This window comes from Tachyglossus aculeatus, chromosome 9 (genome assembly GCF_015852505.1).
Source record: "Tachyglossus aculeatus isolate mTacAcu1 chromosome 9, mTacAcu1.pri, whole genome shotgun sequence".
Taxonomy (NCBI): domain Eukaryota; kingdom Metazoa; phylum Chordata; class Mammalia; order Monotremata; family Tachyglossidae; genus Tachyglossus; species Tachyglossus aculeatus.
Window position 1 is genome coordinate 1,339,779 of NC_052074.1, and position 22,231 is coordinate 1,362,009.

At 50.7% G+C, this 22,231-nt stretch overlaps 1 protein-coding gene across 2 annotated transcripts in view; it reads right to left on the reverse strand.

Annotated features, from left to right (window-relative positions):
• Window positions 1–22,231, reverse strand: part of SRBD1 (S1 RNA binding domain 1) — a 185,278-nt gene that overhangs the window by 18,870 nt on the left and 144,177 nt on the right. For both annotated transcript variants that reach the window (XM_038751793.1, XM_038751792.1), the window contains exons 18-20: window positions 10,776–10,882; window positions 6,625–6,801; window positions 4,265–4,408 (exon numbers count right to left, since the gene is read on the reverse strand). In XM_038751793.1, the coding sequence (XP_038607721.1) occupies window positions 4,265–4,408; window positions 6,625–6,801; window positions 10,776–10,882 (428 nt within the window). The remainder of the gene's footprint in view (window positions 1–4,264; window positions 4,409–6,624; window positions 6,802–10,775; window positions 10,883–22,231) is intronic.

A 22,231-nucleotide genomic window follows, 5' to 3' on the forward strand; every position in this document is an offset into this window, starting at 1 on the left:
GGATCTCCAGATGGAGGAAGGCCGTCCTCCTCCTCGTTAACCGTTTCTGCTGACCGGGAGCACTTTTTCTCTCCCCGGGCGCTCGGGCCCGGGTGTTGAGTGGGACCCCCGCGGCGGAGAGAGCCGTTTTGGGGGTCCGGGCTCGGGTGTCGCCGATGCTCCACAGTCTCCCCTTTTAGACTGTGAGCCCACTGTTGGGTAGGGACTGTCTGTATATTGCCAATTTGTACTTCCCAAGCGCTTAGTACAGTGCTCTGCACATAGTAAGCGCTCAATAAATACGATTGATGATGATGATGATGATGATGCTAGGGACATCCGGGGAGACTGACGTCCTCTTCAGCCCCTGCTCTGGGGAGAAGGGGTGAAGTTGAGGATGTCTGATCTCTTCACCCCCTCGGTACCTGAGCTGGGGAGGTGCACGAAGCTCTCTGCTCCGATCTTTCAGACTGTGAGCCCACTGTTGGGTAAGGACTGTCTCGATATGTTGCCAACTTGTACTTCCCAAGCGCTTAGTCCAGTGCTCTGCACACAGTAAGCGCTCAATAAATACGATCGATTGATTGATTGATTGATCTGAAACCCGCCAGCCCAACCCACGGCCCGGGAATCATTTACTATCTGTTTTTTGAAACCCAGTCTGAAAAGGAGGTGGGGGCCGGGGAAGAAGAAAGCACGGCTCTTTGTAAGTTACCGAATAAAGGGTTGGTTAAAATTAAGTTACTTCATGGTTTCGGAGTCGGTGGGACTTCTCTACGGCTCAGAACCTTGTGTTTAGAGCCACTGTAATTAAATTTGCTGGTTGTAAATCCGTAACGGGGATTAGTGCCTGTGAATATTTCGGGAGGGGAGAGGGGAGGCTCAAAATACCCCGGGCAGAATAACCAGGCTGGTGGGCTGAGACTGCTCTGCTCAGGGCCTGGGCAGGCCCAGGATACGAGTCTCCCGTCGGGAAATGAGGACGGTTCGGTGCACCGCCCAGTCTGGTGCTCCCGCCTCGTCAGGTGCTCGGTAAACGGCTCCGACCAGCTTAGCGAGGCAGCTTGGCCTATCGGAAAGAGCACGGGCCTGGGATTCGGAAAGTTATGGGTTCTAAACTCGGCTCTGCCATTTCCCTGCTGTGTGACCTTGGGCAAGGCACTTTACTTCTCTCTGCCTCAGCTCCCTCATCTGTAAAATGGGACTTGATGATGATGATGGCATTTATTGAGCACTTACTATGTGCAAAGCACTGTTCTAAGCGCTGGGGAGGTTACAAGGTGATCAGGTTGTCCCACGGGGGGCTCACAGTCTTAATCCCCACTTTACAGATGAGGTAACTGAGGCACAGAGAAGTCAAGTGACTTGCCCACAGTCACACAGCTGAAAATTGGCAGTGCTGGGATTTGAACCCATGACCTCTGACTCCAAAGCCCGTGCTCTCTCCACTGAGCCACGCTGCTTCTGCAGGTCCCACGTGGGACAGGGACTGCGCCCAGCTCGATTTGCTTGTATCCACCCCAGCGCTTAGTACAGTGCCTGGCACATAGTAAGCGCATAACAAATGCCATCATCATCATCATCATTATTAATACGTCCAAGATGGCTGACCGTCTTTAACTCTTCCTGCGCCTCCTCGGGAAAGTGTGTGTGTGTGTTGGGGGGCCGGGCCAGCGATGTGCCCAAATCACCTGGCAAGTTTGGAGGAGACGCCCCGAGGACTCGGGTCTCTGACCTCTCCGCTCCACCGGCGTCTGGTTGGGCATAAGGGAGTTTAATTACTTTCCAAGCATCGCCTCTGCAAAACGAGCTGCGGGTTATGGGCGGGTGCCGGCTACTCGGCTGTTCTCACTGCAAACGAAAACACACGACCGCTCTCTGCTTCACCCCGTCCACTGGCACTGGGTATAAAAAAGCCACCCTTCCGCCCAGGCTGCTGACCTTCAGCTGGATATTTACATAGTTTTTCACTAAAGATGGCCCTCTTACAACACAGCCTACTTTTGGCCACTTTAGAAGACAGCGCGGATGCTTCCAGCTCGTGCAGGCTGCCAGTCGATCGTATTTACTGAGTGCTTACTGTGCGCACAGCACTGTACTAAGTGCTTGGGAGAGGATAATATAACAATGTAACAAACGCATTCCCTGCCCATAATGAGCTTACAGTCTAGAGAAGGAGCTTGGCAGTGGCTCTGGGCCCGGAACTGGCAACGATTCTTGAAGCTGGCCTCCGTTGGGGAGCCACCGGACTGGCGACAGGTGGTGCCCGGCCTCTGGCCCGGGCCGAGGAGGGTGGCATTGGCCGGCTCTGCCGGTCCCAAAAATTAACTGTTCAAAGGCCGGAAACCCGAGGTGATTCTCTCCCTGGGAGTGGATGCCGCCCAGGTGAAAACATCTGAGTGAAAGCATTTCTCGGAGATTTTGCGCGCTGTTTCTCCTCACACAAATGGAGGTTTGTTCCCTGGCCCTGAAGCCTCGTCTGAAATTCTCCTGCCCCGGACGGGGCCCCTCGGCCTTGCCGACGTCTGCTTGGTGGACACTTCCAGGAAGGATATCCTAGTTGAAACCCCTTCTCCTTACTTTGGGACAACACTCCCCTGCTTCGCCCTGTTTCTCACCTATCTGGGGTATCAGCACCCCCCTGTCAAGCCCCTCTCCTCAGCTCCCCACCGACTCTGCAGTCGGGATGATCGACAACTGGTGCTGAAACGTCACCCTCCGAGCCCCTCATCCTCGGGAGGCAGGAGGCCCGAGGTTGAGGTCAACGCTTTGTCCACAAGTCAGAGCGAGAGCGCTGAGTGACAAGCTTGGGCGTTAAAACGTCCTGGTCTTCGTCAAGGAGGTTGCTCCCCCCCGGCTCCCCCAACCTTGCCCCCCGCCCCCCCCCGACTTAACTATCTGCAGAGAATCAAATTCTTCATCCGTCGGATTCTCCGGGAGCCCTGCCAGATCGCGCTGCGACATGCACAGATCAGCATAATCTGCAACCCGACGCAAGACCTCCTGGCAGCCGAGCAACAACCGGGAAACCCGACGCCGCTCCCGGGGCCCGGCACCGAGGCAACTCGGGAAGCGGGGAGACGGCGCTGGGGAAAGGGGAGTCCTCCACAGGAAACGCCGAGCACCGCCCGGCTGGGGAGGGAACCTCTGCTTAACTAGCCCCTGTCCGGTGCCCACCCACCGGGGGCTGGGGAAACGGCGGGCCAGGAGCCCCCACAGCACGCGAAGCCACTGAAAAGCTCTGATGACGACGGTGGTATTTGCACCGTTTTAAGTTCTGGGGTAGAAACAAGCTAATCAGGTTGGATACGGTTCCTGTCTCACATGGTGCTCACAGTCTTAATCCCCCTTTTACAGATGACAGAATTGAGGCACAGAGAAGTGAAGTGACCTTCCCCAGGTCACACAGCAGACAAGTGGAGGAGCCGGAATTAGAACCCAGGTCCTTCTGACTCCCGGGCCAGGGCTCTCTCGACTAGTCAAGCAGCTTCCCTGATAACTTCATTCCAAAGACATTTGCTCCCTTTCAAGTTGAGAGCTTGACTTGTTTTCTTTTCTATCACCTTTGTTGTATGGTACCCTACTAAGCGCTTAGTACAGTACTTTGCACACGGTGAGCGCTCAGTAAATACAGCTGAACGAATGAAAGCTCCCGGGTATCCGGTTTGTCATTCACTGCCCATTCTTAGGTCTCCAGCACACCACGCACTGTCCCTTCCCGGATTTCCAGAGCACCACCTCCTGTCCTTTCCCAGGTGGAAACTGCGACAACCACCACCCATTCTCAGGAACGCAACTTGCCACGAACTGCCCTTTCCCGGACTGGGAACGTGTCACCCACCGTCCAACCCCAGATTCCCAGGTACCCAGTGCACCACGCACTGTCCGTTCCCGGGTTGCCAGCGTGCCGCTCTGCCCGCAGTGGGGCCTCGGTGGAGGCTGAGGATGCTGACGGTCTTCAGCTTCCAATGTTTCGGGCAGAGGTAAGGCCGAACTGGCCCGGGAAACCAACCAGTTTTGCGCTATCACCTTTCCCGGGACAGAGGCGCCTTGGGCAGGAGTGAGGAGGAGGAAGTTGGGAAGAGGAAGCCCAGGGAAGGGTGGGACGGAGGATGGGGGAGGTCGGGAGAAGCACTGCCCTCACCACCCCAACGCGGGCCTGGCCAATTGGCATCTAGGAGCCGGAGTCGCGTGCGCCCGCGGGCTTCTGTCCGGCTTGAAGGCGGGGGCCGGGGAAGCATAGGCCGGCCTGACCCCGACGGACCGTTCACGCCCGGGGACCCACCTCATCGCTACGTCGTACGACTCCGGGTGGATGCAGGTCTGGTCCAGGGGGTTCGGCTGCAGGACCCCGCTGCCCACCGCTTTGCTCTTCTTCTTTCCCGGCTTCCCCTCCGTGGCCCCCGTGGTGGTGGTCCTGGCTGGCTGGCTGTTGACAGACACGCAGGGTTTGGCCCAGAGAAAGTGCTTAATGGTCCCATCGTCTTCACCATCGATGGTATTTACTGAGCGCTTACTGTGCGCAGAACACTGTAATAAGAGCTTGGGAGAGTACAACAGAGTTGGGAGATTCGTTCCCTGCTTTCAGTCTAAAGAGGGAGACAGATATTAAAATAACTTCCAAAAGCCCACTGTTGTGCTCTGCATGACAAAGGCACTCAATACATACTGGTTTTGATGATTTACGGGGATGAGATGAACATACTGGAATAAAAAAGATCATTCTTTAAGGGAACAAGTGAGAAAAGCAAAACTCATTTCGTCGGTGCATGCCAATATAATCTAGAGGTGAATCATAATCTAAAGCCTCTGAGAAGCGGAACAATTAGATGCTCCTTGGGAGAGCTATTCCCCAAATAAGCTCCCCGGATCTCTTGAGATGGAAATCAATCTGGATTTTTAGTGATATCTAATGAAACTCAGGAGGCAAGCCTGACCACCAATGTCGCTTCTTCCTCCTCCTTTGGGAAGGAAAGGGAGATAAGCGCTGTTACGGTGCTGTTGTCAGGGCTCTGAGCTCCTTGCAGCAGGACAAGTGGGAAGAGGAGGTGGAGGAGAGGCGAGAAGAGGTGAGGAGAGAGGTGGGAAGATGTGGAGGGAGACGAGAAGCAGGAAGAGGTGGAGAAGGAGAGGTGGGAAGAAGTGTTGGAGGACAAGGAGAAGGAGAGGAGGCAAGACAGGAGGAGGGAGAGGAGGAGAGGCAGAAGGAAAGGGAGGACAAAGAGGAAGGGAGGCAGGCAGAGGTGGAGGACAAGGAGGGGGAGAAGCCAAGCGCGTCAAGGTGGAAGAGAATTGGGAGGAGGAGGAGGAAGAGGAGAAGAGACAGTGGAGATCCTAGCCACTTAAGAGTCAAGTGGTGGTTAAGCCCCGGGAAATGCTCCCGAGGTGACTGTGAGCAAGTGGCCTGTGTAGCCCAGGGCGAGTTCTTCACTGGGCAGCAGAGTTGAAGTCATACGGGGGCCTCCCGATTGCATTCTCATTCATTCGTTCATTCAATCGTATTTATTGAGCTTCTGGCATCCCACCCCAGCTAGAACTAATGCACGCCCACAGCACGCAATATGTGTCCCAGTGGGACAAAACCCTGGGGCCCGCCCACTCTGAATGCCTTCTTGGAGGAAAAAACAAGGAGAGGAAAAATGGTAGGGATGGCTTTTCTGTCACTCATTCAAGTCTTAAGTAAAATGTGTTCCTCTGGCCAATTCACGTTTCAAGCTGTAAGGGTTTTTTTTTTTTTTAATGACATTTGTTTAGTGCTTACTATGTGCCAGACACTGTACTAAGCGCTGGGATAGATACAAGTGAATTAGGTTGGATGCAGTCCCTGTCCCACATGGGGCTCACAGTCTAAGTAGGAGAGAGAACAGGAGAACTGAGGTGCAGAGAAGTGAAATGACTTGCTCAAGGTCACATAGCAGACAAGTGGCGAGCTGGAATTAGAACCTAGGTCCTTTTGACCCCGAAGCCTGGGCTCTATCCACTAGGCCATGCTGCTTCACTGTGTAGCTGAAAGTTGAAATGATTCCTGGAGGCTGCTGGCAGGGCAGCTCCAGTCAGTGCTTTCAACAGCTCCCAGAGAAAGGAGCGAGCCCCTCTACCAATCGCTTTCAACCACACTGCAAAACCCTTGAAAGGGATTTTTCTTTCCCCCATACACAACTGCCTCCCGACTCTAGGCTCTGGGATTAATACTAACAATAATAATAATAATAATGGTATTCGTTAAGTGCTTACTATGTGCCAGGCACTACTGTTCTAAGCCCTTGGGAAGATACAAGACAATCGGGTTGGACCCAGCCCCTGTCCCGCATAGGGCTCATATTCTTATTTCCCATTTTATTGATGAAGGAACTGAGGCACAGAGAGGTTAAGTAATTTGACCGAGGATACACTGCAGACATTCAGTACAGAGCCTGGCACATAGTAAGTGCTTAACAAATACCACAATTATTATTATTATTATTCACTTCTCTGGGGCTCAGATTGGGTCCAACCTGATTAGCCTGTATCTATCCCAGTGCTTTACAAATACCAAAAAAAGGGTCAAGGAGAAGACAGTGAACTCCAGGTTACCACGGCAACTGCCAGGTCCCATGGCACTTGTTCATTCGGGGGAAGAGATCGGGGCATTCCCCGACTAGTCACCTGCAGAAGGTCCGGACGTAGTCTTGGTTGAGGCGGATGAAGCCGGCGCACTGTTGGAAGGACTTGGGGCCCAGGCCTTTGACGCTCTTCAGCTGCTCACGGTTGACGAAGGGCCCGTTCTTCTCCCGCCACTCGACGATGCTCTTGGCTCGGTTGGTGTTCAGCCCTGCAATGTGCCTGAGCGGGAAACAGAAACGGGGCCGGGGGAGACAGCGGGGTTCTCCTCTATCAACCCATGGCATTTACTGAGCATTTATTGTGTGCAGAGCGCTGTACTAAGCACTTAGGAGAGTACGTGTAATAGAGCTTAAAGGACCTGGGCAGGGAACGTGTCTACTAACTCTGCTGCACTGCTATTTTCCGAGAGCTTGGTACGGTGCTCAATAAATACCATTAATTGTTTTCCCCACCACAGGCCAGTTGACGTGGACGGCTGTGCCTCGGGCTGGGGGCACAGGGCAAGGCTTGACGAGGAGGGGGACAAGGAGCACGTGGGGAGGTGAGGTTAGTAGCCAAAGATGAGCTGGGCAGGGGCACCCTCCGCGTGCCAGACAATGAAGGGGAGAGGGGCGCGGGGAGCATGCTGACTGCATGCAAAGAAGGCCGTCTCCGGTGCGTTTTTCAAATCCAGGATGTCGTCACTGAACAGAGAGGCTGAAAAAAGAGCACAGCACCGGGAACGGAGAAACCAGGGGTCCGGGCCTGGCTCTGCCACAACCCTGCTGGGTGACTTTGGCCAAGTCGCTTAAGCTCTTGGGGCCTCGGTTTCCCTACCTGCACAATCTGGTTCCTTCTTAGCCCCTGGACCGTAAGCTCGTTGTGGGGAGAAAACGTGCATACAACTGTTATACTGTCCTCTCCCAAGCACTTAGTACGGTGCTCTGTATATGGCAAGCGCTTAATAAATACCATTATTTGATTGATTACCCCATGGGCATGCTGTGAGGATGAAATGTGGTAATTGAGTTGACAGCGCTTTGGAAGCGACGGAGCTATTCAGGGAATTACTATTCATTTCCTGCCATTTAGTCATCTGAGTAGCTTGGCCTGGAGAACTGACGGCAGTTCCACGACAGTTGGGGGAGATAGCAGGGGCTGGGGGGGGCTGATCTCTACTCATCGGATGCCCCGGCAATGGCCAGCTGGGGCTCAAATGACGGACGACGCTGCCCAGGGGAGCCCCTCCGGGGACCATGGTCGAACTCGAGTCAGAACCTAAAAGCTTGCTCCGGCGTGTCCCCACCAAGACCCTTTCCGACCACCCGCCGAAAGCGGCTCGACTGAGGCTGGCAGTAGCGGACGGACCACGGTGGCCATGGCGCCTCGAGCCACTTGCCCCCGGGGTTCGGTGGGTCAGTGCCGTTTTCGATTAACAAACCCAAGAATGGGATGGAAACGGTTTCAATCGCACTGCTGGCAAAGAGCGGTGATGGACAGGGACGCCTGGGCAGCAGATTGGCTACTCAGATCTTTGGTTCAACTACAAAATCTCACTGAAGGCACATCTCCTTCAAGAACCCTTCCCTGACTAAGCCCTCCTTTCCTCTTCTCCCGCTCCCTTCTGCATCGCCCTGCCTTGCTCCCTTCATTTATCCCCGCTCCCGGCCCCACAGCACTGCTGTATAGATCCGTAATTTATTTATATCTATTAATGTATGTCTCTTCCTCTAGACTGTAAGCTCACTGTGGGCAGGGAATGTGTCTGTTTAACAATAATAATAATAATAATGATGGCATTTATTAAGCGCTTTGTATGTGCAAAGCACTGTTCTAAGCACTGAGGAGGTTATGAGGTGATCAGGTTGTCCCACGGGGGGCTCACAGTCTTAATCCCCATTTTCCAGATGAGGCAACTGAGGCACAGAGAAGTGAAGTGACTTGACCAAAGTCACCCAGCCGACAATTGGCGGAGCCAGAATTTGAACCCATGACCTCTGATTCTAAAGCTCATGCTCTTTCCACTGAGCCACGCTGCTTCTCTGTTGTTTCTCTGTTTATTGTTATACTATACTGTCACAAGCGCTTAGTACAGTGCTCTGCACACAGTAAGTGTTCAATAAATACAACTGACTAATTTAGAGCCAATGATCACCTTGGAGATGGGGCAGTTCTGCATCCACCTGCACTTAGAACAGGGTTTGATACATAGTAAGCACTTAACCAACCACAAAAACCAAAACTATTGAATGCTTACACAAAACAATCCATCACTGGTATTTACTGAGTGCTTACTTTGTGCAGAGCACTGTACAAAGCGCTTGGGAGAGCATCCGGTACTAAGCGTTTGGGAGAAAACGACAGAATTAGTAGGCATGATCGCTGCCCTCGGGGCACTTAGGATCCAGCAGGAGAAAAACATACTGAAGTAAATTACAGATCGGAGGAAGTGATGGAGCGTAAAGGTTACATCATCATCAATCGTATTTATTGAGTGCTTACTATGTGCAGAGCACTGTACTAAGCGCTTGGGAAGTACAAATTGGCAACATATAGAGACAGTCCCTACCCAACAGTGGGCTCACAGTCTAAAAGAAATCAGAGAAATCAGGAGAACCTAAGGGCTTCAGGGGGCTCTGAAGCGGCAGTGGGGAGAGGAGGCATGAATCAGGGAAGGCCTCCTGGAGGAGAGGGGCTTTCAGAAGGGCTTTGAAGATGGGGAGATCAGTGGTCCTTCCTTCCTCTCCCCCTCATCCCCCTCTCCATCCCCCCCATCTTGCCTCCTTCCCTTCCCCACAGCACCTGTATATACGTATATATGTTTGTACATATTTATTACTCTATTTATTTATTTATTTATTTTACTTGTACCTATCTATTCTATTTATTTTGTTTTGTTGGTATGTTTGGTTTTGTTCTCTGTCTCCCCCTTTTAGACTGTGAGCCCACTGTTGGGTAGGTACTGTTTCTATGTGTTGCCAATTTGTACTTCCCAAGTGCTTAGTAGGTACTGTCTCTATGTGTTGCCAATTTGTACTTCCCAAGTGCTTAGTACAGTGCTCTGCACATAGTAAGCGCTCAATAAATATGATTGATGATGATGATGATGATGATGGTCCGGCAGCTACGAAATGAAAGGGAGCACCAGGCAGGAGAGAGGGTGGGAACAGGAGGCTCCCGGAGGGGAGAAATCGTAACCTTCCGGAAGGCCTGCCAACATTCGACATGTTGTCCATCCGGTACTTTGGGCACAACGTACAGCCCTGGATGCTCTTGGTTTTGGACCAGAACTGACGATGCCATTCCCAGCTACCAGATGGGCACACCCACCACTCTTCCTCCCCATCCTCCCTCCTCAATCAATCAATCAATCGTATTTATTGAGCGCTTACTTTGTGCAGAGCACTGTACTAAGCGCTTGGGAAGTACAAGTTGGCAACATATGAAGACGGGCCCTACCCAACAGTGGGTTCACAGTCTAAAAGGGGGAGACAGACAACAAAACCAAACATACTAACAAAATAAAATAAATAGAATAGATATGTACAAGTAAAATAAATAAATAAATAGAGTAATAAATACGTACAAACATATATACAGGTGCTGTAGGGAGGGGAAGGAGGTTAAGGCAGGGGGTCCTGTCAGGCTTCACATAGAGAAGCAGCGTGGCTCAGTGGAAAGGGCCCGGGCTTTGGAGTCAGAAGTCATGGGTTCAAATCCCGGCTCCACCACTCGTCAGCTGTGTGACTTTGGGCAAGTCACTTCGCTTCTCTGGGCCTCACTTCCCTCATCCGGAAAACGGGGATTAAGACCGTCCCCATGGGACAACCTGATCACCTTGTAAATTCCCCAGCGCTTAGAACACTGCTTTGCACATAGTAAGCGCTTCATAAATGCCATCATTAAATTCCCCAGCGCTTCGAACAGTGCTCCGCACATAGTAAGTGCTTAATAAATGCCATTTTGGGTTTTTTTTTCACTTCCCCCTAGGCCGCAGCCTGGCCTGGAGTAGTTTGGCCAAGCCCGACCCGGCCTCCAACCAGGCCTGGGCCCCGCAAAGAGTCCTCCTGTTCATCACCTCCTGGGGGATGGCCTCCCAAATCCCACCACGATGCTGTCTTCTCGGGGTGCCATCTGGCTAGCCGCGGCTCGACTTGAGGGGGTCCGCCTTGGCTGAGTGCATCCCGGGTGCCAGGGCGGAGCCCGGGGCTTACCGGAGCAGGGTCTCTGAGCAGATGTTGATGTCCACTCCCACGAAGCTGACGCACTCCTCCACCACGCTGTCCAGAGTGGCCTTCAGCAGCGTCTGAGACACGTCGTGCTGAAAAGACCCGAAGTCAGAGGTCAGGGAGGGCCGGTTCCGGTGGGCATCGCCAGCCGACCAAGTCATCCACCCCTCCGCCACCCGGCTCGCCCTCTCTTCCTCCCTAAACACGCCAAGGACGTCCACCACCGCCTCTGTTCCACTTCTGGGCTGGGCCGCTCTGCTCGGCCACCCCTGCCTGCTGGAGCAGGATCTGGGAGAGTCAGGACCCCAGTTCTCAGCCGGCAATTAATAATAATAATGAAAATAATAGTGGTGGCATTTGTTATTATTAATCATCATAATAACAAGAACAATAACAATAATTATGGTATTTATTAAGAACTTACTATGTGCCAGGAACTGTTCTAAGCACTTGGGTGGATACAAGCAAATCAGGGTTTTTTTTATGGCATTTATTAAGCCCTTACTACGTGCAAAGCACTGTTCTAAGTGCCGAGGAGGTTACAAGGTGATCAGGTTGCCCCACGGCGGGCTCACAGTCTTAATCCCCATTTTACAGATGAGGTAACTGAGGCCAAGAGAAGTGAAGTGACTTTCTCCCCCTTCTAGACTGTGAGCCCACTGTTGGGTAGGGACCTTCTCCATATGTTGCCAACTTGTACTTCCCAAGCTGTCAGTACAGTGCTCTGCACACAGTAAGCGCTCAATAAATATGATTGAATGAATGAATTTAGCTGTAATTCTATTTGCTCTGACGACTTGACGCCTGTCCACGTGTTTTGTTTTGTTGTCTGTCTCCCCCTTCTAGACTGTGAGCCCGTTGTCGGGTAGGGACCTTCTCCATACGTTGCCAACTTGTACTTCCCAAGCTCTTAGTACAGTGCTCTGCACACAGTAAGCGCTCAATAAATATGATTGAATGGATGAATGTCATATGTCACACTTTGTCAGGATGATTTTTGACTTTTCCACAACTGCTAGCGTAAAACGTCAGCGTGGGGGCTCCCTGAATTCTAAATCGTGACCACCGGGCAGCTTCTCGAAAGCTTTCCCCGGTTCTCCGGTTCAGCAGAGAGGGACTCTGCCGCCTGGACTCGCTCGTTCGATGCCATCTCCCGGCCCACGTCCTCCCCCGGGCCTGGCATGCCCTCCCTCTGCCCATCCGCCAAGCTAGCTCTCTTCCTCCCTTCAAGGCCCTACTGAGAGCCCACCTCCTCCAGGAGGCCTTCCCAGACTGAGTCCCTTCCTTTCTCTCCCCCTTGTCCCCCTTTCCATCCCCCCCATCTTACCTCCTTCCCTTCCCCACAGCACCTGTATATAGGTATATATGTTTGTACAGATTTATTACTCTATTTATTTATTTATTTTACCTGTACCTATCTATTCTATTTATTTTATTTTGTCAGTATGTTTGGTTTTGTTCTCTGTCACCCCCTTCTAGACTGTGAGCCCACTGTTGGGTAGGGACTGTCTCTATATGTTGCCAGCTTGTACTTCCCAAGCGCTTAGTACAGTGCTCTGCACACAGTAAGCGTTCAATAAATACGATTGATTGATTGATTGATTGATTGATCTCAGACCGGGGTCAAATGGAACAGAATGGCAGGCTGCTCCTGGTGCTCCTGAGAATGTCCCTAGCCTTGGAGACCTGCCACCCGCCTGGAGGGGAAAGTGGGGAGAGGGAGCTCCTCAGACACCGGTTCAAAGAATCGCCAGAAGACGCGGAGTCCACCGCGCGGTGTCCGCACGGAGACATTCCCCGAAGCCCCTCCCATCCACCCCTCGGGAAGAGTGGCGGCTGCTTCTGGATCCCGACTCGGAGAAGAGCCGAGGGAAGGTAAGGGATTCTTGAGGCTGAACCACACTAAGAACCGCCTTCCCTCTAATCTCTACGGAGATCATGCCAGGAAAAAATACTTTTCAAAGTTAAACCCCCAAAGAATCTAATCTTGATTTTCTTTTGGGGGGTGGTGGGCGTGAGGAATTTGGAGGAAAAGTCTGTTTCAAATTCAAGTAAATGCAATTTGGTTCGTATTATTTGAAACTAAAAATTGTGAGATTTAAGGGTGGGTGGGGAGAGAGCATGAGTGAGGCGGAGGGGCTGGGGGCATTTTTGCTTGATGTTTTTCCAAGATCAGGGTTCCCAGTTGTGTCTCTCCTGCACCACAATCTTTGGATGTGCCACGGAATAAACCACTCCCATTATTTCTGTCCTCTAGGCCAGCTCTGTTCATATCCCACACTATTTCAGGGCAAGCCTTCCAGACACCAAAGAGTGATCAATTTGGGAAAACAGTGGCAGGGACAGGCAGAGCGGTCCTACGGAGAAAGGGGGAGACAGGATTTCAGGGGCGGCTGGCTCAGGCGGGCTGGGCTGTGGTGTTCATTCATTCATTCATTCATTCAGTAAGCGCTCAATAAATACGATTGATTGATCATCATCATCAATCGTATTTATTGAGCGCTTACTGTGTGCAGAGCACTGTACTAAGCGCTTGGGAAGTCCAAGTTAGCAACATATAGAGACGGTCCCTACCCAACAGTGGGCTCACAGTCTAGAAGGGGGAGACGGAGAACAAAACCAAACATATTAACAGAATAAAATAAATAGAATAAATATGTACAAGTAAAATAAATAAATAAATAGTGTTAGCAGCAGCGGACAAAATAGTGTTTCCAGCCCCAAAGTTTTCCTTCCAACGGGATGGGGGACATCAACTTCAGAGGCCTTGGTCTCCCCCCGTGAGCTTCCTTCACTCTCTGCTCTTCCTTGACCCCATTCTCCTTCACCCAATCTCCGGCAGCTAAACGTCCCAGGAGGGCGGGAGCTGGGTGGGAAAGGGTCTCGTCAAATCCGGAAAGCCAAGCCTCCGGCGCTCAGCACAGAGCCGCTTCCCTTCGCCTGCCATGTGGCGACTTCTCCCAAGCTCGCCCAAGGCAGGGGCTGTCACCTGGAGCCGTCGGAGGAAGGCCAGGAGTCGTGGGAAGAGACCGGGAGAGTCGCTAGGAGAGAAGCAGCGTGGTCCAGTGGATAGAGCCCGGGCCTGGGAGCCGGAAGGACCTGGGTTCTAATCCCGGCTCCTCCACCTGTCTGCTGTGTGACCTTGGGGAAGTCGCTTCACCGGGCCTCAGTTACCTCGTCTGTAAAATGGGGATTAAGACTGTGAGCGTGAGCACCGGCATGGGCGGAGCTCAGCTCGGCTTCTCTGGACCACCTCTTTCTGCGGCCCCCATGCCTCCTGGCCAACGGCTTCCGGTGACGCTTCGATCAGAGAAGGCTTAGCTTCTTTATAATAATGATGGCATTTATTAAGCGCTTACTATGTGCAAAGCACTGTTCTAAGCGCTGGGGAGGTTATAAGGTGATGAGGTTGTCCCACGGGGGGGCTCACAGTTTTAACCCCCATTTAACAGATGGGGGAACTGAGGCCCAGAGAAGTTAAGTGATTTGCCCAAAGTCACACAGCTGACAAGTGGAGGAGCCAGGATTCGAACCCATGACCTCTGACTCCAGAGCCCGTGCCCTTTCCACAGAGCCACGCTGCTTTATGAATCATGAACAAAATAATAATAATAACCCTGGCATTTGTTAAGTGCTTACTATGTTCCAGGCACTGTACTAAGCACTGGGGTGGATACAGATAAATTGGGTTGGACACAGTCCCTGTCCCACACGGGGCTCGTTCGTTCACTCGCATTTATTGAGCGCTTACTGTGTGCAGAGCACTGTACTAAGCGCTTGGGAAGTCCAAGTTGGCAACATATAGAGACAGTCCCTACCCAACAGCGGGCTCACAGCCTAGGCTCACGGTCTTCATCCCCATTTTACAGATGAGGCAACTGAGGCCCAGAGAAGTGAAGTGCCCTGCCCAAGGTTACCCTGCGGGGACTTCCCAAGCGCTTAGTACAGTGCTCTGCATACAGTAAGCACTCAATAAATACGATTGAATGAATGAATGAATGAAGTGGCAGAGCTGGGATTAGAAGCCAGGCCCTTCTGACTCTCAGGCCTGGGCTCTATTAACTATTTCATCCCCATTTTACAGATGAGATAACTGAGGCCCAGAGAAGTGTGCTTAGGGAAGCAGCGTGGCTCAGTGGAAAGAGCCCGGGCTTTGGAGTCAAGAGGTCAGGGGTTCAAATCCCGGCTCCGCCACTTGTCAGCTGTGTGACTTTTGGCAAGTCACTTCACTTCTCTGGGCCTCAGTTCCCTCATCTGTAAAATGGGGGTTAAGACTGTGAGCCCCACGTGGGATGACCTGATCACCTTGTATCTACCCCAGCGCTTAGAATGGTGCTTGGCACATAGTAAGCGCTTAACAAATACCCCCCCCCCCAAAAAAGTGAAGTGCCCTGCCCAAGGTTACCCTGCAGGTACTTCCCAAGCGCTCAGTACAGTGCTCTGCACACAGTAAGCGCTCAATAAATACGACTGAATGAATGAATGAAGTGGCAGAGCTGGGATTAGAAGCCAGGCCCTTCTGACGCTCAGGCCTGGGCTCTATTAACTAGGCCCCGCTGCTTCTTAGAGCAGTGCTTTGCACATAGTAAGCGCTTAATAAATGCCATTATTATTATTATGACGGAAAAGGATGAGTCTTCCCAACCTGTCCTAACAGCCCGGTGCTTAGAGTTTCATCTGCTCTCCTCCAAACTGTATGCTCTCCTGTCCCCTGCTGGATACGGTGGGATGAAGTGCGCCTGGGAATCTGGGAATGGGGGTCGCCTCACTCTCGAACCCAGTCCCGAGAGCTGGGTGTGGGGCCCCTCAGCCTGTTTTCACAATTAATTAAAGGAAACACGGGGCAGGATCAAAAAAAGCCTGGATGTCCACCGGTAGACAGGCCTGGAAGCAACACCCGCTCCTAGCTAACATCCCGGCCCTTCCCGCTGCCTCCCCCCCGTCCCCCATCCGCCTCCCAATTAGCTCCGCTTCGCACGTCGGTCTAATTGAGAGTCATCCACATTTCCACTGTAAACTTCTATTTTTAGTGAGTTCAGCCCGAATATAAAACGGGAACTTCAGAGCAATTGGGGCTCAGGAGCCTAGGCCGCAAGAGAGAACTTTCCTTTTCCCATAAAATGGGGAGGGAAGAGCCGGGTGGCGGAGGGGGGCTCCGGACCCCCGGGCCCCACAGCCGTGCCAGGGCCAGGCGGTGCCAGCGTCAGAGGACCTGCGTTTTAGCCCTGGCACCGCCGCTTGTCTGCGGTGTGACCTTGGGTGAGTGGTTTAACTTCTCGCTGCCTCACTTCTCTCATACGCAAAATGGGGATTTTGTTTTTTAATGGCATTTTTTAAGTGCTCACAATTGAGGATTTTTTTTTTAATGGTATTTTTTAAGCGCTCACAATTGGGGATTTTTTTTAATCATCATCAATCGTATTTATTGAGCGCTTACTATGTGCAGAGCACTGTACTAAGGGCTTGGGAAGTACAAATTGGCAACATATAGAGACAGTCCCTACCCAACAGTGGGCTCACAGTCTAAAAGGGGTATTTTTTAAGTGCTCACAATTGGAGATTTTTTTTTAATGGTATTTTTTAAGCGCTCACAATTGGAGATTTTTTTAAATGGTATTTTTTAAGCGCTCACAATTGAGGATTTTTTTTTAAATGGTATTTTTTAAGCGCTCACAATTGGGGATTTTTTTTTAAATGGTATTTTTTAAGCGCTCACAATTGGGGATTTTTTTTAATGGTATTTTTTAAGCGCTCACAATTGGGGATTTTTTTTAAATGGTATTTTTTAAGTGCTCACAATTGGGGATTTTTTTTAATGGTATTTTTTAAGTGCTCACAATTGGAGATTTTTTTAAAATAGTATTTTTTAAGCGCTCACAATTGGAGATTTTTTTTTTAATGGTATTTTTTAAGTGTTCACAATTGGGAATTTTTTTTTAAAATGGTATTTTTTAAGTGCTCACAATTGGGGATTTTTTTTTTAATGGTATTTTTTAAGTGCTCACAATTAGGGATTTTTTTTTTAATGGTATTTTTTTTAAGTGCTCACTATGTTAAAAGTGCTGGGGTGGATACCAGCTAATCAGGTTGGGCACAGTCTACGTCCCGCGTGGTGCTCACAGTCTTAAACCCCGTTCAGTGAGGAAACTGAAAGTGGATAGGTTCTGCCCTGCTAGACCGAAAGCTCGCTGTGGGCAGGGAACGATTCTGGTATATTATTATATTGTAATAATAATAATAATAATAATGGCATTTATTAAGCACTTACTATGTGCAAAGCACTGTTCTAAGCGCTGGGGAGGTTACAAGGTGGTCAGGTTGTCCCACGGGGGGCTCACAGTTTTAATCCCCATTTTACAGATGAGGTAACTGAGGCACAGAGAAGTGAAGTGACTTGCCCAAAGTCACACAGCTGACACTTGGTTGGAGCCGGGGCTTGAACCCATGACCTCCGACTCCAAAGCCCGGGCTCTTTCCACTCAGCCACGCTGCTTCTCTAACTCTCTTGTACTCTCCCAAGCGCTCAGTACCGTGTTCTGCACACAGTAAGCGCTCAGTAAATATTACTTGTCCATATCTATTCTATTCTATTTTATTTTGTTAGTATGTTTGGTTTTGTTCTCTGTCTCCCCCTTTTAGACTGGGAGCCCGCTGTTGGGTAGGGACTGTCTCTAGATGTTGCCAACTTGGACTTCCCAAGCGCTTAGTCCAGTGCTCTGCACACAGTAAGCGCTCAATAAATCCGATTGACTGATTGATTACTGACTGATTAGCAGGTGGAGGCCAGGGCCCCCATTTACCCCATTCAGAGCTGAACACAGTGTACTTCCCAAGCGCTTAGTCCAGTGCTCTGCACACAGTAAGCGCTCAATAAATACGATTGATTGATTGATTACTGATGGACTGATTAGCAGGTGGAGGTCAGGGCCCCCATTTACCCCATTCAGAGCTGAACACAGTGTACTTCCCAAGCGCTTAGTACAGTGCTCTGCACACAGTAAGTGCTCAATAATTACGATTGAGTGAATGAGTGACTGAATGAACTTTTAGGCCGGAAGCCCCTGGAGGGCAGGTACTGTATCTAATTCCTGCCGGAGCCTTCTTTCCCAACGCTCAGTACAGTGCTCTGCCCACCAGAAGCACTCAATAAATCCGAGTACTCCCACTCCTCCTAACACCGTGAACTCTCAAAGGGGGATGGAGACGGCCTGCAAACTTGGGGAATTTGGCGACGGTGGAGAGACAAGAATAGGAGCAGCAGTAACAGCAACGTGGCCTAGTGGAAAGAGCCCACGCTTGGGAGTCAGAAGGACCTGGGATCTAATATCCGCTCCCCCTTTCAGACTGTGAGCCCGCTGTTGGGTAGGGACTGTCTCTATATGTTGCCGACTTGGACTTCCCAAGCGCTTAGTACAGTGCTCTGCACACAGGAAGCGCTCAATAAATACGATTGATGATGATGATGATGTGACCGTGGGCAAGGCGCTTCACTTGGAGAAGCAGCGTGGCTCGGTGGAAAGAGCCCGGGCTTTGGAGTCAGAGGTCATGGGTTCGAATCCCGGCTCCGCCACCTGTCTGCTGTGTGACCTTGGGCAAGTCACTTCACTTCTCTGAGCCTCAGTTACCTCATCTGGAAAATGGGGATTAAGATTGTGAGCCCCATGTGGGGCAACTTGATCACCTTGCATCCCCCCCAGCGCTTAGAACAGTGCTCTGCACATAGTAAGCGCTTAACAAATGCCATTATTATTATTATTATTCTCTGGGCCTCAGTTACCTCATCTGGAAAATGGGGATTAAGATTGTGAGCCCCACGGGGGGCAACTTGACCACCTTGCATCCCCCCCAGCACTTAGAACAGTGCTCTGCACATAGTAAGCGCTTAACAAATGCCATTATTATTATTATTATTATTCTCTGGGCCTCAGTTACCTCATCTGGAAAATGGGGAAGAAGACTGTGAGCCCCCCGAGGGACAACCTGATCACCCTGTAACCTCCCCAGTGCTTAGAACAGTGCTTTGCACATAGTAAGTGCTTAATAAACGGCATCATTATTACCCGTTGTTGGGTAGGGACCGTCTCTATATGTTGCCAACTTGGACTTCCCAAGCGCTTAGTACAGTGCTCTGCACACAGTAAGCGCTCAATAAATACAATTGAATGAATGAATGATTATTATTATTATTCACTTCTCCGGGCCTTGGTTTCCTCAACTGAAAAATGGGGATTCAATAACTGTTTATTTTTTATTTTATGGTATTTGATAAGTGCTATGTGTCAAACACTCTTCTAAGCACTGGGGTAGGGACAAATTAAGCAGGATGGACACAATCCCTGTCCCACATGGGGCTCACAGTCTAAGTGGGGGGAAGAACAGGAATCCTCATTTTACGGCTGAGGAAACTGAAGCACAGAGCAATGAAGTGACTGGCCCAGGGACATAGAGCAAGCAACTGAGGGGAAGCAGCGTGGCTCAGCGGAAAGAGCCCGGGCTTTGGAGTAAGAGGTCAAGGGTTCAAATCCCGCCTCCGCCAACTGTCAGCTGTGTGACTTTGGGCAAGTCACTTAACGTCTCTGGGCCTCAGTTACCTCATCTGTAAAATGAGGATTAAAATGGTGTGAGCCCCCCCATGGGACAACCTTAAAACCTTGTACCTCCCCAGCGCTTGGAACAGTGCTTTGCACATAGTAAGCGCTTAATAAATGCCATCATCATCATTATTATTATTATAATTGGAAGAGGTGGAATTAGAACCCAGGTCCTTCTGACTTCCAGTTGTAAAGTAATACGCTCCGCCAACTGTCAGCTGTGTGACTTTGGGCAAGTCACTTAACTTCTCTGGGCCTCAGTTACCTCATCTGTAAAATGAGGATTAAAATTGTGTGAGCCCCCCGTGGGACAACCTTATCACCCTGTACCTCCCCAGCGCTTGGAACAGTGCTTTGCACATAGTAAGCGCTTAATAAATGCCATCATCATCATTATTATTATTATAATTGGAAGAGGTGGAATTAGAACCCAGGTCCTTCTGACTTCCAGCTGTAAAGTAATACGCTCCGCCAACTGTCAGCTGTGTGACTTTGGGCAAGTCACTTAACTTCTCTGGGCCTCAGTTACCTCATCTGTAAAATGAGGATTAAAATTGTGTGAGCCCCCCGTGGGACAACCTTATCACCCTGTACCTCCCCAGCGCTTGGAACAGTGCTTTGCACATAGTAAGCGCTTAATAAATGCCATCATCATCATTATTATTATTATAATTGGAAGAGGTGGAATTAGAACCCAGGTCCTTCTGACTTCCAGCTGTAAAGTAATACGCTCCGCCAATTGTCAGCTGTGTGACTTTGGGCAAGTCACTTAACTTCTCTGGGCCTCAGTTGCCTCATCTGTAAAATGGGGATTAAAATTGTGTGAGCCCCCCTGTGGGGCAACCTTATCACCTTGTACCTCCCCAGCGCTTGGAACAGTGCTTTGCACATAGTAAGCGCTTAATAAATGCCGTCATCATCATTATTATTATTATAATTGGAAGAGGTGGAATTAGAACCCAGGTCCTTCTGACTTCCAGTTGTAAAGTAATACGCTCCGCCAACTGTCAGCTGTGTGACTTTGGGCAAGTCACTTAACTTCTCTGTGCCTCAGTTACCTCATCTGTAAAATGGGGATTAAGACTGGGAGCCCCCTGTGGGACAACCTGATTGCCTTGTAACCTCCCCAGTGCTTAGAACAGTGCTTTGCACATAGTAAGCACTTAACAAATGCCATCGTTATTATTATTATTAATAATGATGGTGTTTAGGGATTTAGGGATTCAAAATAGGGATTAAGACTGTGAGCCTCATGTGGGGACAAGGATTGTGTCCATCCCAATTTGCTTGTATCTACTCCAGCGTTTAGTATAGTGCCTGGCCCATAATAAGTGCTTAACAAATGCCAAAGTCATCAACAAAACCCAGGCCTTCTGACTCTCGGGGCCGTGCTCTTTCTATTAAGCCAAGATGCTTCACTCGACCATGGCTGGGAGCCCCCCCCGGACCACCAAAGAGGGTGTCCCACCGGTGGGGGGTTGGCTAGGCTGAGGTGGCGGCTGCTTGCCTCCCCTCCCCAGCTCCAGATCCCCGCCTGGGAGCCGGAGGGGAAACTGAGGACCTGGTCCACGTCTGGGTTCCCACCCTCCCGCAGAGACCAAAATCGCAGCCACCGAGCCGGTCCTGGCAAACACTCTCGCGGCGAGGAATTTCCTTTCAGCCATTCATCTCTGGTGACACATTTGTGGCAAAGGAGCAAATGTAAAAGGCTGTAAAAATCCAATAATGAAACGTGGAAGGGGGGGAGAAAAATGCGAGGGGGAACGAACCCGCCTTCCCGCCCGTTTCCTGCCGGGCCCAGAGGTCAGGACGTGGTTTGGACCGATCGCTTGGAGGCCGGCATTGTGCACACGAGAAGCAGCGTGGCCTAGGGGAAGGACCCTGGGCCTGCTTCTAATCCCGGCTCGGCTTGCTGTCGAGTCACTTAACCTCTCTGTGCCTCGCTTTCCTCATCTGTAAGATGGGGATTCAATGCCCATTCTCCCTCCTACTTAGGCTGTGAGCCCCACGGGTGGCAGGGACTGTGTCGGACCCGATTATTCTGTATTTGCCCCAGAGCTTAGAATGGTACTTGACACGTGAGAAGCGCTTAACAAATACCATAATAATACCAACACCACCTGGAAGGGCGGAAGACAGCGGTGAGGCCCGGCCGCTCAACGTAAAAGGTTTCCCAGCCCTAGGATGGTGACCCTTCCAGCCCCGACCCCGAGAGTGTATATACAGCACCTGTATATATGTATATAGGTTTGTACATATTTATTACTCTATTTATTTATTTATTTATTTATTTTACTTGTACATATCTATTCTATTTATTTTATTTTGTTAGTATGTTTGGTTTTGTTCTCTGTCTCCCCCTTTTAGACTGTGAGCCCACTGTTGGGTAGGGACTGTCTCTATATGTTGCCAACTTGGACTTCCCAAGCGCTCAGTACAGTGCTCTGCACACAGTAAGCGCTCAATAAATACGATTGATGATGATGATGATGATGATGGTCAGTCCTTCGGGGTTGGTCACCTCGGTGGGAAGGAAGAGGGCAGAGGTCCTCCACAACCACCTGACTGCCCTCATTTCCTCTTCTCTCCCTCCCTTCTGTCACCCTTGCACTTGGATTTGTCCCCTTTATCATCAATCATATTTATTGAGCGCTTACTATGTGCAGAGCACTGTACTAAGCGCTTGGGAAGTACAAATTGGCAACATATAGAGACAGTCCCTACCCAACATTGGGCTCACAGTCTCCCTCAGCCCTCGGCACTTCTATACATATCTGTAATTTACATCCATGCCCGTCTCCCCCTCTGGACTGGGAGCTCCTCGTAGGGAGAAGCAGCGTGGCTCAGTGG